Raw genomic sequence first — 14,415 nt, 5'->3', positions numbered from 1 at the left:
ACTCTCCCTGTCGCACCAGATGTGCTTTATGACCAGACAGAAAATTGTCTATTCAAACTGTTAGGTTAGTGAGAATCTGCTGTGTTACAAACAAGAAGCACTGACCGAAGGGGTAATTTTTCTTTAAAAAATTCCATATCAATGTAAGAAGGGACGAGGTCTGCGAAAACACAGTGTTTTTCATACTACCATCATTAGATCTTGGATCCTAAATTAATAGCCCTGACTGCTGAAGTGTTGGAAAAAGGCTGCTATTAGAGTAACGAGCATAATTAAAAGGTTGTTTTGGAAAAACAGGAACATCCACTTCTCTGTGCTGCCTTCCTGGGCAGCTCAGGCTCCTGTTGAGAATGAGCTGGCAGTGTTTGAACCCCAGCATCGAGGAAACTGAGGTTGATGGGTCAGGCCAGCAGTGTGCTTGGAGCTCTGTCCAGCTTTTGGCTCTAGCATGGCTACATGTAGTTCTCATAGACTGTTCAAGGAATTTGCTAGGATGATGCTTGCAGAGGATGAAAATTTGTTGTTGTTGCTTGTGTTTTGTTGTTGTTTCTTTTTTTGGTTGGTTGGTAGGTTGTTTTTTCTTAGAGGTGTCCTATAGGCACGCAGGTGGGGAGCGGCTCTGACTGCAGGGGCATGTGCGGGAGGACACTGGAGAGCAGAAGTCATTAAAAAAAAATAAAAAAAGGAAACAAAGGGAGAAAAGAAAGACAAAAAAAGGGAAAGGGGGAAAAAGGGAACAAGAGAAAAAGAGGAAAATAGGGAAAAAGAAAACGAGAGATAAGGGAGAAAAGGAGAAAAGGGAGAAAAGGGAGAAAAGGAGAAACGGGAGAAAAGGGAGAAAAGGAGAAAAGGGAGAAAATGGGGAAAGGGGAGAAAATGGGGAAAGGGGAGGGAAGGGAAAAAGAGAGAAAAAAGGAGTGAAAAAGGAAAAGAAGGCCAAAAGGCCGAGGGGCTCGGGGCGTGAGGCAGCGGTGTCAGCGGGGCGGCCGCCGGGGCGGGCGGGGGCGGGCGTGGGGCGGGCGGAGGAGGCGGTGGCCGCTTCTCCCGGCCCCGCCTCGGCGGCCGCGGGGCGGTGGAGCGCTGCCGGCGGCGGAGCGCTGCCGCGGGGCATGGCCCTGGCCCCGGCCCCGGCCGGTCCCCCTCCGGGGGGCACGTCGGCCGGGGAGATGGAGAGCTACTACCGCCTGCTGCGAGCCGCCGCGCTGCTGGAGGCCGCCGCCGCCGGTGAGTCCCGCCGGGGCTGCTGGGCACCGAGGGGTGGCTGTGGGTGTCACAGGTGTCCGCGGCGGCGGAGCGGGGCGGGCAGCCGGTCGGGCGGGCGTGGGGAAGGGTTTTCCCTGGACATCCCTCTCCCTTCGCCCTCCGTGGAAGGAGCCGGGCTGCCGGCTCCGCTCCTCCAGCCCGGCCGGGAGCGCGGGTGGCCGGCGCCGGGGTTGGAGTGGTGGCTGCGGGGTCGGGATGCCAAGGGAAGGTGGGCAGATGTGTCCGTCTGCCTCGGAAACCTCTGGGAGGGTTCGTCGCACGAGGGTTGTTGAGGACTTTGGATGGTTTTTATTTTGACGGATTGCATGAACGGTGTAGAACAGGCTCGTTTTATAAGGAGAAGTCATTTTCCATTGTGTTGCTGACATGTCCTTTTCATTTTTGGAATTCATCGCTCAAAACGCATTTTGAAGAAAGGAGGTTGTTTTCGGTCAGCAGGTTGTGTGCCAGTGCTATTCCCCTTCTCAGATTGCCCATGGCCAAAACTAAAGAAGTCCTCCCTGGGAAGTTGCACCTTAGCCTGATGACTATGATGTGCCCTTTCCCGGTTTCTGAAGTAGAAAAGCAGTACATGTGTGTAAAGCCTGTCCCCATTAGACAGCCCTTCTTCCCTCCCTTATTTTTTGGTCTTCAAACATCACTTAATCCCAGGCTGCACTGAGGACCGCACAGAGTTGTAATGATGTTGCTGTGGTTCCATGGCTGCACACCCTTAATGCGAGAAGCAAATGCAATCTGATCCCTTACCCTCAGGCTGTAAGCTGCTCTTGTGCTTCAACTGTATTTTCTTTGATGGACAATGATTTGCTCATAAAACTGTGTGGAGTCCTGACTTTTTTGTTATTTTGTTTTCTTGTGGGGAGAAGAGGGTTTTTTTTTCTGCAGAGAAGTCTTTCATAATCCAGGAAAAGTAGTGGCATCCTCCGTGACTCTGTCCTCGCTGGAGGATGCATACATTGTTGGAGGCAAAGGCGCTGATCATTCCTTATTTGTTCACAGCTGGCAGTGTGCTTGGAGCCATGCCAGGCACAAAAAAGACACACTGACCCTAAAAAAGCTTCTAAGTCTAATTCCAGTTTCCTTGATCTCTTTGCTAAGCACCAGTTTAGGGTGTGGGAGGAATTTATCAGGGGGTAAGTCACAGGTGAGGACTTCACCAATGTGTCACCTGCCCCTCAAGGGGTGCATGTGTACGTGCTCTTCAGGGATGGTCCCCACCATAGAACCTTCTCCTCTGCTGTGGACTGTCCTACCTACCATACCTGTGCTGATCTGTTCGTTTGGCCGTGCCCTGCAAACAGGGTAGGAAAATGTAGGCAGAGGTGATCACGGTCAGTTAGTGGAGGATGCTATTTGAACGGATGTGATTAAAAAAAGTCTGATCCTCCTTGTGCTGGTGTCGGTGATGAAACACCCACACTGCTTGAACAGGAGTTGGGTGACACAGGGATGGGGATGCAGATGGTGAACGTTTTCTATGAACAGTGTAATGGAAACTGGGTGAAAGTGGGCAGCAGGTTTCTCGTGAGCATGAGCACTGTCTTCTAACCAGCTCTTGGCAGATGACCTTTGTATCATGGTCAGATGAAATCAAAATATCTCCACAAAGACACGCTTGTGTCGTTGTAGCTGCAGGATCTGAACGCGTGATTTGGCATCTACATAGGTTATTAAAAGAAGATACTGAAAAAGATACGAAGTTGAGTAAGGTTCCCCAAATCATGAGATTAAAAATAAATCAAAGGTTTTTTTCCTTATCCCTGATTTCTGAGCATTCAGTCTGATCTGGGTCCATGTTTTAACCATTTTGCTTCACGCATCAGTACTGGAAACTTTTTGGTCATTTCTAGTATAAGGTGATGTTTTCCCTGTATCTGTGATCTATTAGACTGTATATTAGCCTATATATTTTCCCTGTGTCTGTGATATATTAGCCAATATAAATCCAAAGCCTTTTACAGCCATTTTCATCTCTAAAATGGCTTGGAATCCTTTGGAGAGCTGCGAGAATACAGGACCAGCAGCCTCCAAAAATTCTGCGCTGCCGTCAGTCCAGACCCCTTTGGGAGGACCATGGAGGAGTAGTAGTCTGGGAGCAGTCAGTAGTACGTGGGACGTGCTTCCTCTCCCTACATCACATTTGCTACAACTACAGTTTAGTGGTTTATCATTCATTTACCAGGACAAAAGTGAAGTGACAGCAGGGCTGTGTGGGAGGGAAGCAGCTGAAGTGTAAAATAGGACGGGCGAAAGAAAGAGTCTTCCAAAGTGCCGTCTTTGCCACTGAACTGGAGGATGCTTGGGGACGTGGAGCTTCCCCTGTGTGCCTGGAGTCGGGCAGTTCAGAGCTCAGCTACCACTGCTGGTCGTCTTTGTGGTAGGAGCCTTTTGTTAAAGTCAGTTTTGCCAGGCAAGACTTGCAAGGAAATCCCAGAGCCACAAAACAAGCGAGTGCCCTCAGCCTCCTGCTGCAAACGGGCAACTTTGTGCTGACTGACACGTCGCTGTGACGGTGGTCATTTCGGCACGTGTGACGAGCACAGCTCAGGTTTCACGCCCCTCAACTTGCTCTACTGCCAAAGCCTCAATCAGCCCATCTGCCAGCATCCCTAATGCAGGGAAGCTGATGGCCATTGCAAAATTGGGGGCAGAGGAGCAGGAGCATGAGGAGCTGTGGTGGAAATGGCTGGGTGGGGCTGCCTTGTTTTCTGAATCCCTTTTCCTCCGGGGCGATGCCAGACGTGGGTTTGCAGTGGGGCTGAGTCAGGAGCTCCGGCTGCCGGCAGCTCCCGGGGCAGAGTTGTTCTTGGGAACCCGCACTGGCTGAGCTGCTGCACGGTGCAATTATCCTCCTGCTGCTCCGGGGGCATCTGTCCAAGGGCTGTGTGGCGTTAGACAGACAGCAAATGCCAGTGATATCCTCCCAGCCCCTCACTTTTCATGCCACTGACCTTCTTCTGCCACAAGAAAGCAGTTTGCTGAGTTTGGAGTTGTGTGTTTGCTCAACAAGGGAATGCCAGAATTGAGCATTTCCATTTTCACTTCAGGAAAAAATTGGTTCTAGTTTCCCTCACTTTGCAGCAGAGTTTCCAGCTTATGCCATCATGGCAACCTGGCTGTACAATTTCGTTTCTTGGCTATACGGGCTGTGAAAGCAAACAAGTTGTTCCAGTGACTTCAGTGAACTTAGTTCCAGGTTCTTAGGCAAGTAATGGGGCCCAAGAATTTACTGCTGTGACATCTCCCAGGAATTATGTTGTGCACAAAGCTGGAATTTGGCTTGGAAAAAGCAGTGCTTGCATGGTATTAAAGGATGACAGGAAAGTTAGTGATGTATGTATGTTTTTATTTGGCTTTGGAAGTCTTTTGTGCTGAATGGGCTCTGGTTTGGAGGCTGACGGTGCTGGCTGGGAAGGTGTGTACTGGTGGCAGATGCTAAACATGCCTTCCCTTGCACAGCTGGCAAACGTGCCTGATTGCTGGTGTGCAAAACACCTGCAAACTCTTTCCTGAATGTCTTGTAAGGGAGGAGTAGCTAAAATTTGAAATAGGAGAAGATTAAAGGTACATTGATGCTCCTAAGTATAAGAAATTCAAGAAACTAGATTTTCTCAACTCCCACACTGAGTTAGAATCCACGTGGGTGGGTGTTAAGAAACTTTTATTACATTTCTTGCAATAGATGTAAATTCATGTATAGCTGAGCTGGCTTTTCTCTTTCCTAATTTTTGCTTAGTTCATGGCGATACGAGAAGATAGTTTTTCTGATTGGATGTGAGCACATCAGAGCAACCAGTATTTTGTTCTCTCGCATTAGCAGATTAGCTGCAGCAATAACAGGAGATAACATGTATGCCTTGCTGTCATTTAGTTTACTTTTTTTTTTTTTCACCATTTCTGGGCAAAGCTTCCACAGTTTGCCAGCTGTTAAATATAATTTGGAAAAGATTCCCCTCCCATCCCAAACTCCATGGTCCCCAGCACGTGGAGACACCCTGGACCTTTCAGCCTCCCTTGAGCATCCTCCTCGCTTGCAGGATGGTCAGCTCTGGCTCCTGGGGATGCTTCTGCTCACTCCAGCTCCCAATATTGTATTGGAAGATGATGTTGCTGTGAATGCAGGATCCTTTGCTGGCTGCACCTTGTCTGGGGTCCTTCGCTGGCTGCATCTTGTCCTCCCGGCAGCAGTGGCCCATGGTCAGCAGGAATGAGGTTTTGCTGGTTTTGTGTGTCAGTGATTGAGCGCAGGTGTGCTGTGCTGGTGCCCTAGGTGCTCCTGCTTTCTTGCAGTCGGTGTTTCCCCGCCGGCGGTCGCTGGAGGGGAGCGGGAGGCTTCTGCCCTGGGATTCGCAGGCTTGGCCATGGAGCCTGATCCAGGGTCGCTCTGCGCACGCCTGGACACAGTGCCGTCTGATCCCTCTTGGGACACTGATCAGCTCCTATTGTAAGGTGATGATTCAGCTGGTCCCGTGAGGACATTCCTCCGTGGGATGGGCACGCTGCCTGGATGATGGTCCACAAGCCTGGACTGCGCTGAGTTAACATTTTCTCCCTTCTTCTTATATTTTTTTTTCTTCTGCAGCATTTTCTTTTGCATTTTTACCCTTATCCTCAGTGTACATAAATCTAAGCCTTTTGAAAAGGTCATTTGAGTTTTTTCAGAAGCTTCCCCTTTTTTTTTTTTTGCTGTTGTCATTGTGTGGTTTCTTAGCCAAGCACACTCCCAGGTTTGGGTGATGGGGATGTGTGTCTGCACTGAAGCATCCGCTGCAGATGAGCCTCAGAAAGCCTTAGTGGAGAAGAACAGCCAGTGGGTCAGAAGAGAGGACCATCTGGTGCCGTATCCTGCCTCCCACACTGTGCTAGGGAGAAGCAAAAGAAAGATCTTGCAAATAGAGCGAGCCTTTCCTTAAAATATCCTCCCTAGTCTGACAAAGGATAATCCAAGCAGCCATTGAACCTGGTGTGGCAACCAACCTGTGATGCCTGGTGATGGACTAACCCTCCTGGGCTTTCCATGGCCTTTTTGAAGACTGGGTCTTTTCGATGTGTTCCTGCCTGACATGACTGCTTCAGTTTCTCATCTGTGACAGAAGATGATGCTCCCGGTGAAGTTTAAATCATGATTTTTGCTGGGACATGCTCACATTCCCTTGAAGTGGTAGCTCCTGAGATGGCCCCACTGCCACCTGTAGCCTGGGGACCAGGGTGTGCTGCCAGCACCTGAACCACCAGCTCCCTCTAAATACACCCTGTCTGTCCACAGCTCCTACCATGTTCCTGGATGCAGCTCTTCCCATGGCTCTACCATCCATTGTCCCCTGTATTGTACTGATGTCCTTCCCAGGAGATGTACGAGATGGCAGCTCAGCCACCCTGTAGAAGCAGATTTTGCAAGTTCCTCTACAAAGTCGAGGATTTACTGAGAGATTTGTGCACGTCAGGTGGAGGTTTGTCATCAGGCTATTGGCAGAACCGGCTGAAGAGCCTGAGGATCCTCAGGATCAATACATCTCATCTTCCTGAAAAATAAGCATTTAAAAACTGAATCTAATTGCTAGGCTTCTCCTCCAAATGAAAACCTGGTTTCAAGCGGCTGTAGTTAGGAAGCGGGTGCCTCCAGGCTAAGCCCAGGGCTCGGGGGGGATGCAGATGCTCCTGTGCAGCCCCCGGCTGTGGCAGGGTATGAGCTGTCCCCACGGGCAGGAGGGACAAAGGAGCTTACAGCCATCGAGGGCATTGAAACTTGCTGCCATAAATATTTTAATGAGACTTTTGTGTGGCTTGCTTGGCACGGGGAATGGCTGCACCACCTGGAATTACAAACTGTTGAATGTGCCAGGTTTTAGTGCAGCGGCAGAAATTCCTGTTCTTATGTTGAGGTGGTTAAAGTCGAATATGCTCCACCTGGCTCCCCCGGACAGCAACAGGACCTCATCTTTGCAACAGGTACCCCTGGCAACTGCACTGGAACTATTTCCACGAGAGTATGTGTGTGTCAGAGCAGGATGCATGAGCAGCTGAATGTGGTTTTGATGCACACGAGGGCCTGTGCAACTCAGAGTTGCTTTTAGAAATGAATGATGGTTACATATATAGCTTCTGCAACGTACCTGAGATCACTTGAAAATGCAGAAGAGGACCATGGCAGTATTTGCACTTTGCACAATCAAGTCTCTTAAGTTTCTTCAACAGCTGAACTTCTGGGGGTGTGGAAAGAAGGAAATTTGTTTGATGCAGGCTGTGCTTTACTGCTGGGTATTCATCACATGGGGAAAAGGTCCCCACAGATCTAAATCTGTGGCCAGGTTGTTACCTCAGCTACAAAGGTGTGATTGCAGCATAAGGGTGTTAACCCCCATGTGCTCTACAGTTCTGGATGACTTTGGTGGAACTGAGTAGAAATATCTCTTATTAGCGGGTCTCTCTGCTTTTCTGCCCTGTGAATTTTTAGAAGTCCCTGGTGTGGGACCTGCAAATCCCTGTGAGCCAGCTTGCTGCAAACTCACTTGTAGGAAAGATGATCCTCAGATCCCCCAGGAGGAAGCCACTGAGTCCTGGCTCATGGACTTCATGGCTGATCTGAGACCTTCAGTTCTTTGGTGCATCCAGAAACCAGTCCCGTGGCTATGGAGACCTTTTCTTACCCAGCTGTCCAAGTTAGTCCAACACCACCCAACCAGTGCAACGGGGTTTTTAACACCCACCCTTTGGTGCCAGCTCTCACACAACCTGTACACACGTGGACACCTATGTTCGCCTGATGGATGGGGGCTGCTGGGGTCTTTTCTGCTCTTCTCATCAGACATGCTTGTGTCTTTGCTAACCTGGTATCCTGCTGGCACTTGTGCCTGTTCTCATTTGCACATGAGGGACTGAAGCCGTCTCCCACATGATTTGCTCTCGGCTACCGAAATTTCAGTCTCAAAGCCAGGAAGCAGCCTCAGGACCTTGGCTGTCAGTTCTCTGCTCAGACCACGTCCTGTAAATAAGCTTTTGGTGAATACAGCAGGCCTTGTTGAGGAGCACAATGTCCTATTCTCTACTATGTGTTCTCTGATGAACATGCAGCTCAGCACGGTATCTCCATCAGCATCATGCCTCCTGGCCAGCCGCCAGCCCCTCCTGGCTCCGGTTCACGTGAGCCCTCTGTAAACATGTGCTCGGTGTGTACGCGCTGCTGTATCCTGTTCTCGGACAGGTATGGAGCAGGACGGAAAGCTGAGAGGGTGGATCTGGTGATATGGAAATTAGGATCCTGCTCCAGGTATAAGCTTGCCAAGGAAGCCACCGCCCGGAGACTGCGCAGGTGGGACACGATCCCTGGGAAGCCGCGGTGCCCGGGCAGAACCGGCAGCTGCCTGCGTGCTCCTGCCCTGCTCCTTCCCACAGCCCGGGACAGGCACTTGGTCACTTGGCACCGTGCTGTGGGACAGGCTTTGTGTAGCAGCCCTCGTGCAAGCGTGTTGTTCAGAGCAGGGCAGTTTGTAGACAGTATAAAATAGCTTCTTTTTTTTTTTTCATAATAATTCCCTCAGTCTTGCTTTCTGGACATGGTGTGCTGATAGGGAGAATGGCGATGTTTCTTGTTGCGTACTGGATTGAATCCAAAGCCTTTGGAAATTGCTCAGAGTGAAAGCAGGGTGAGGCTCAGCCGCTCACCAGCTCGGACGTGCACCGGAGCGACAGAGACCTGGGTTTCCTGCAGCAAGCTGTGGCCCCCACCACAGGATGGTTTTCTGTCATTCTTCCTGGAGGAGCTCTTTGGCTTTCGTAGATAATTAAATGTCAAGTGAAACTGTTCCCCCTATCCCAAGTGAGTGCCCTGAGCAATGGGCTGCAGGGTCATTCCTTTTGAGTGCTTCTTTATGGCTATGAAACTGGGGTATAGCAACAGCTATGGAGAAGCTCAATGTGATCCTTTACAATTTTTATTTGATTTACTTCAGTTTTGTTTCCTAGACGATGGCAAAAACCCTCACATGAAAAGCCGCTCTTCTTCATTCACAGCAAAGCCGTATCCAAATGGATTTTATAGTTGCAAACAATATTTGGTCAGTGTTGTGAAGTGTAAGGCACTATTACATCAGCTTGGCAGATCCTTTACACAGCTGCTGTCTGCAGATGCTGTGGGCCTGCGAAGTTGGGAAAAGGAAAGAAAACAACAGTTACCAAAGAGCAAGTGCTTCAGAGTTTAATTGAGTTTTATGTGAGGCATTTGGACTGTAGCTGTCCCCTCTCTGAATGTCACTGCAGACCTCCACTGTATGTGAAAGTCCCACTGTGCTTGAATCACCTAGAATGGGAAGATCTCTGAAAATAAGCATCATTCTTACATCTCCAGTCTGCGCAATGGCCTTGAGATATGGTCCTATGGAAAGGACCCAATAAAATGTTCTGGACTGTGTAACCGAATGATGGGGACAGGAGAGATTCAGCAGGGTTCCCTGATGAGTTTTTCTTGGAGATATAGAGAGGTCTGTATTTTGTCTTTTCCCTGCTTGGCTTCAGGCATCCTCTGAAACTGTGTCGTGGCAGCGATCTCCTCCATAGAGGAGTATCTGAATGTAATAATTGCAGCAGCATTTTATAAATACCTGGTTTAGAGCCTATTTAAAAAATGTTACGCCACTGTTAGGACAATTTATCATCCAGATGCTGATTGCTTTTGGTAAGACCCTGAAGCTTGAAGTCACACCAGCTGTGTGGTGATAGCGTTTTAGTTCATAAAGTGCTCTGAGATGCTGTAACACAAGGGGTTCAGCTCGGTTTTGTAACAGTCCAGCTCTGTTCTATAACAGCTGATGATCACAAAGCCTCTTTTTAAGAGAAATGAGTGGACTTGCATGAAACCTTGGCTTCCTCTGCCTTGTGCCAAGGGACATGCAGGCTGGCTGTGCCGTTCATAGTGCTGGGCACTACCCTGGGGTGTTTTCTGTACTGTCCCAAGAGTGTCCTTCAAATAAGAAATCCCCATTTTGCTAATGAACATCAACTGAAGCCTTGTTTGAGAGGCGGATGTCTTTGGTGCCCCACTGCCTTTCACTGCTCTTTTTCCAGAAGTTAGTATTTGAGGACAGAGGTCACCCTTTTGTACAGGATTTACAGTAACATCCAACTGACATGCCGCAGGCACAGCAACGCGCTTGCAAATTTGTTGCCAGGACTTAATTTTCCTTAACATTTGCCCAGGAGGTTGAGTTTGATGGCCAAGGCAGAGCGAGCAATGAGTTGGCCAAGGAGCAGCTCTCATGGGACCACAATCAGCCGGTTGTTGTGCCCTGACCTCACCAAAGGGCAGCTGTCCTGCTCCTCCATCGCTCGTTGGATCCTCCTGCCCCGCAGGAGATGGGGAGGGTTTGTAAGGGAAATGTTCCTTGAGCCTTCACTGCCTGAAGTAGATGAATTCCACCTAGTTTTTCCTCAAATGAGTTATTTTGGGTGCTCAACTTGGAACTGCTCGGAAGGGCCTGATTTTCCGAAGGTGCTGAGTGCCCTCTTCCAAAAATCATCCCTTGAGAAGCGAGAAACTCAAAGTCATAAGGGTGCTTAGGAATCTGGGTCTCCCCCTATGTGCCAGCGTCAAGGATGAAACCTTCCGTGCAATAAAATGTTGGGGAGCAAGGTCCTTGCTGGAAACCACGACTCCCAAAGCATGTCCCTCCTCAGGTCATTCCCAAGTGTGGTGGGAACCCTTGTCCTATGGTGCTTTGCACCTCAAACTCAAAAAAAAGGTCCAGCTGCTGGCCCTGGTGGCACTTGCTGAGCTGGCAGGTGTGTGGGACAGGGTCACTCATGTTTGCAGAGGGCAGGGGACAGTGGGTCCTACTGCAGCCCCCCAGCACATGTAGGGTTACAACATCAGGTGTTTTTGCAGTTTCCATGATAATCATTGGGAAATTGCAGCCTAGAGAGACGTGAGAGAATAAGCACTGCACTCCGGGGTTAAAGCATGTATTTTTCAGATTATTTTCTGAAAAGCGAAGTTTGAAAGTATCTATGGAAAAATGCTGCTTTTTTCCAACCATAGTCATGTCCAGCTTAGTTTAAAGTTGAGGATTGTTAGATTTTTCTCAGTGAGAAAATGTCTTGTGAAACTTCTTGATTTTTTTTTTTCCTTTACCATACAAAGGTTAACCCTCCTCCCCCAGCCCAGCTATCAATAAACCAGCACATCCCTCTAATATCACTGCAGAACCAGAAACAAAAGCTGCATTTACTGTAAACCTGTAACTGTGTTTGCTTTTCCTGTTGAGCACTTGAATCATAGCACAGGGCACAACTTTGCTGCATCTTTGGGGACAGTGGTCAGCCGGGGTGGGTGAGGTGAGCTGGGCTTTTCTCTTGTGTTTTCAAAGACCCACATGTTTCATATCATCCGCTTCATGTGTTGGAGCTCATTAAGTTATTACATGTGATTTTTATCAGCATGAAACTGTTGAGCTGGGGAAAAAAAATCAACTAATAGAGAAGAAAGCTATTGCCACTGCTTGTCCTCAAGTTAGGTGAAGCAGTTGAATGAGAGAGAAATATTTGAAATATCTTTGCAAAACAAACGTTCTTACCAAGACCAATTCTGGGGCCTGTTAAAAACAAGAATGTTTCTGTAGATGCCAGTGGGACTGAGGCTTGATCCTTAACAAACAAAAATAACATTTTTATCTACAAGAGGAAAAAGATACCGATACATGTCCATAGAAGAGCAGAGAGCAGGAGGCAGAGTCCCCCCTACCTCGTGCACCTCTGGGCTGCTGTGCTGCAGCTCCATATGGTTAATTAAAGGCCTGAAAAATCCTTGGATAAAGCAGAAGTGACCAGAAAGCTTTAGGAAAAAAGTGCAATAGAATAAATATTGATTACACTGGAGTGTGCTGAAGTATGCAGCCTATGTGATTTAAAACAGCCAAAAGATTACTCCCTAGGACCAAGTCTGTAAAATAATCACTGTTTAAAATTTGATTATCAGAAAGCACAAGGACTTTAATCTGTATAGATGTGCTTTAAACCATTTATTTGCAGGAACAAGGATGTTTAATTTTTAGCTATCATTCCATTTATAGATAATCCAGAAAAATGTCTGCCAGCTATAAGCTCCTCTTGTGTTTATTGAGTCTGGTTTTTTTCCTTCTCCCAGGGAAAGGTAAAAATTATGTACATTGTTCTGATGTGCTTCCACTGAAGCTGTCAGTGTGCTAAATATTTAATATTAAAAAAGCCTCTCCCATTATTTAATTAAAAAAAAATCTAATAACCAAACACAAGACCAATGTCCTTTTCAGTGCATGTGGCCACATGCTAGATGAAAACATGATTTCAGAAGCTTATTTGCTCAAAATTAAAGACTATAACAGTCTAAAACCCCAACCTTGTTCCTAGTACAGCAGCCTTGGACGCTGCTGATCCCAGCAGAAACCTCAGCCCATTATATTGCCAAGGCTACGAAGCACTGGGGGAGTTTGCAAAATAGGGGAGTAAATTAATAACTCAAAAATATAAAAAATTAACATTGGATATACCCTGTTGAGGAAAAAACACTCAGGTTCCCCGGCAGTGCTCCCTTGGTACATTTGACAGAATACATTTGCTGCTGACTTATGGCATTTGCGCAATTAGTGTCATTAGAAACATGGGTTTCTAGGGGAACCATGTATCCTTTGTTACAAAATTTCATATATAATTTAGGGAAGCTGCTTTCTGTTCAAGTATCACCTTCGGGTTAACACTTTGATAAATGTGTTTGCTTTGGATTTTTCCTTCCTTTCCTTCCTTTTTGACTGCTGCTTTTTTTTTTTCTTTTTTTTCCCCAGAAGCTGCAACACCCATCTGTGCAAAAGACATCAGTGATGATTTGATGAAAGAGTTTGCATTTCTTTCTGGTGAGTATGGTGAACTTCTCCAGGATCTCTCTCTGTGTGCAGTAATTAAATACTCCAGACGAACTTCTGTGCTATTTGGCGAAATGATACTCCACACACGATATTATCCATCAGGTAGTCTCCAGTGCTACTAGAAATGTTGTTAATAAAACATTGAGGCATTTTGAAAAAGCCTATTAGGTTTCTATCTCAAGCCATACTGTAAAATATTCTTGCATTCAAACACTCAATGCATTAAGAAGGGTTTTGCTTTGAAATTTATTTCTGTAGGTTTCAGACCAGCGTGCTGATTTGTCCTTATATTTCTGCCTTCTTTTGCTATCCCACGTAAAGCATACTCAGTAAATAAAGGAAATATGTGGGACCTAATACGTTTGTTTCTACCACCTGTGTGTGTTGTGCTTGAAATCGGTGGCAGGATTTGACTTGTTTTTGCTATTCTGGTGATGTAAAAACCCCTCTGTAGCGATGGCAGCGTGTTTTCTGACCTGACTGGTGGACCTGGGCTTTGCCACTGGCCCTCCTGGAAAGCTCACCCAGGGAAGCATCCGTGTCTTCATTCCAGGTGGCCGAGGGAAAGACAAGGCTTGGATTATCACCCTCCCTGACAACGCTCGCTTCAACGAGGTGCCCGAGGAGATCGTATCTAAAGTCTTAACATACCTAACGTCAGTCCCGAGGTATGTGGCTCCCTTCTAGCTCTTGCCTGTGATGGGCAGAGGTGTTGGTCCTGCCTGGGTCAGGCAGGGGATCTTCAAGGTGATGCGACGCATGAGGGTGAGAGGCATCTTCAGCTCTCAGAGCAAGTAAGGTGGGAAGGACAAATGATGCAAGCCCTAACAGTGTCCAGATGTGGTATTTAATGTGCCAGTAACTGCAGAGTAAAAAGTGGACATCATCCCTATGACTTGTCAGCCTGCGTGTATCATAAATCTAGTTTATTAAGTTTCTAATTAACAGCAAGCTTTCCTTAAGCTTTGACATGTGTCACCGCTTAAATATGCCATGCCACTGCAGAATAATATTTTGACATGTACAAACAGAGAGTCATTACCGTGGAAAAAGAGAAATGTAACTGGAGGAAGAGATTAATTACAGGAAGAAGCCGTTTGGGGTCCCCATTAGAGGCGATGGCTCAGCAGCGTGCCACAGCTCCCATTACCCGCCTGTGTCTTGGGGTTAAGCGGCTGACAGTCTGCCTATGCCACATACAGGGCTGTATACTTAGATTAATGGCCCTCCGATTTCTTGCTGCTGAGCCTGGTGACTCAGTTGC

At 47.6% G+C, this 14,415-nt stretch overlaps 1 protein-coding gene across 2 annotated transcripts in view; it reads left to right on the top strand.

The window, feature by feature from the left end:
* Nucleotides 1-1,058: 1,058 nt before the first annotated feature.
* Nucleotides 1,059-14,415, top strand: part of MCF2 (MCF.2 cell line derived transforming sequence) — a 57,932-nt gene continuing 44,575 nt past the window's right edge. The window contains exons 1-3 of one of the 2 annotated variants that reach the window (XM_065643574.1): nt 1,059-1,224; nt 13,071-13,139; nt 13,705-13,819. In XM_065643574.1, the coding sequence (XP_065499646.1) occupies nt 1,110-1,224; nt 13,071-13,139; nt 13,705-13,819 (299 nt within the window). In that variant the 5' untranslated portion in view covers nt 1,059-1,109. Of the gene's footprint in view, nt 1,225-13,070; nt 13,140-13,704; nt 13,820-14,415 lie in introns of those variants that run through there. The other variant, XM_065643575.1, reaches the window with a different exon arrangement.

Source organism: Caloenas nicobarica, chromosome 12 (assembly GCF_036013445.1).
Source record: "Caloenas nicobarica isolate bCalNic1 chromosome 12, bCalNic1.hap1, whole genome shotgun sequence".
Classification (NCBI taxonomy): domain Eukaryota; kingdom Metazoa; phylum Chordata; class Aves; order Columbiformes; family Columbidae; genus Caloenas; species Caloenas nicobarica.
This window is presented reverse-complemented; position numbering and strand designations above follow the sequence as displayed.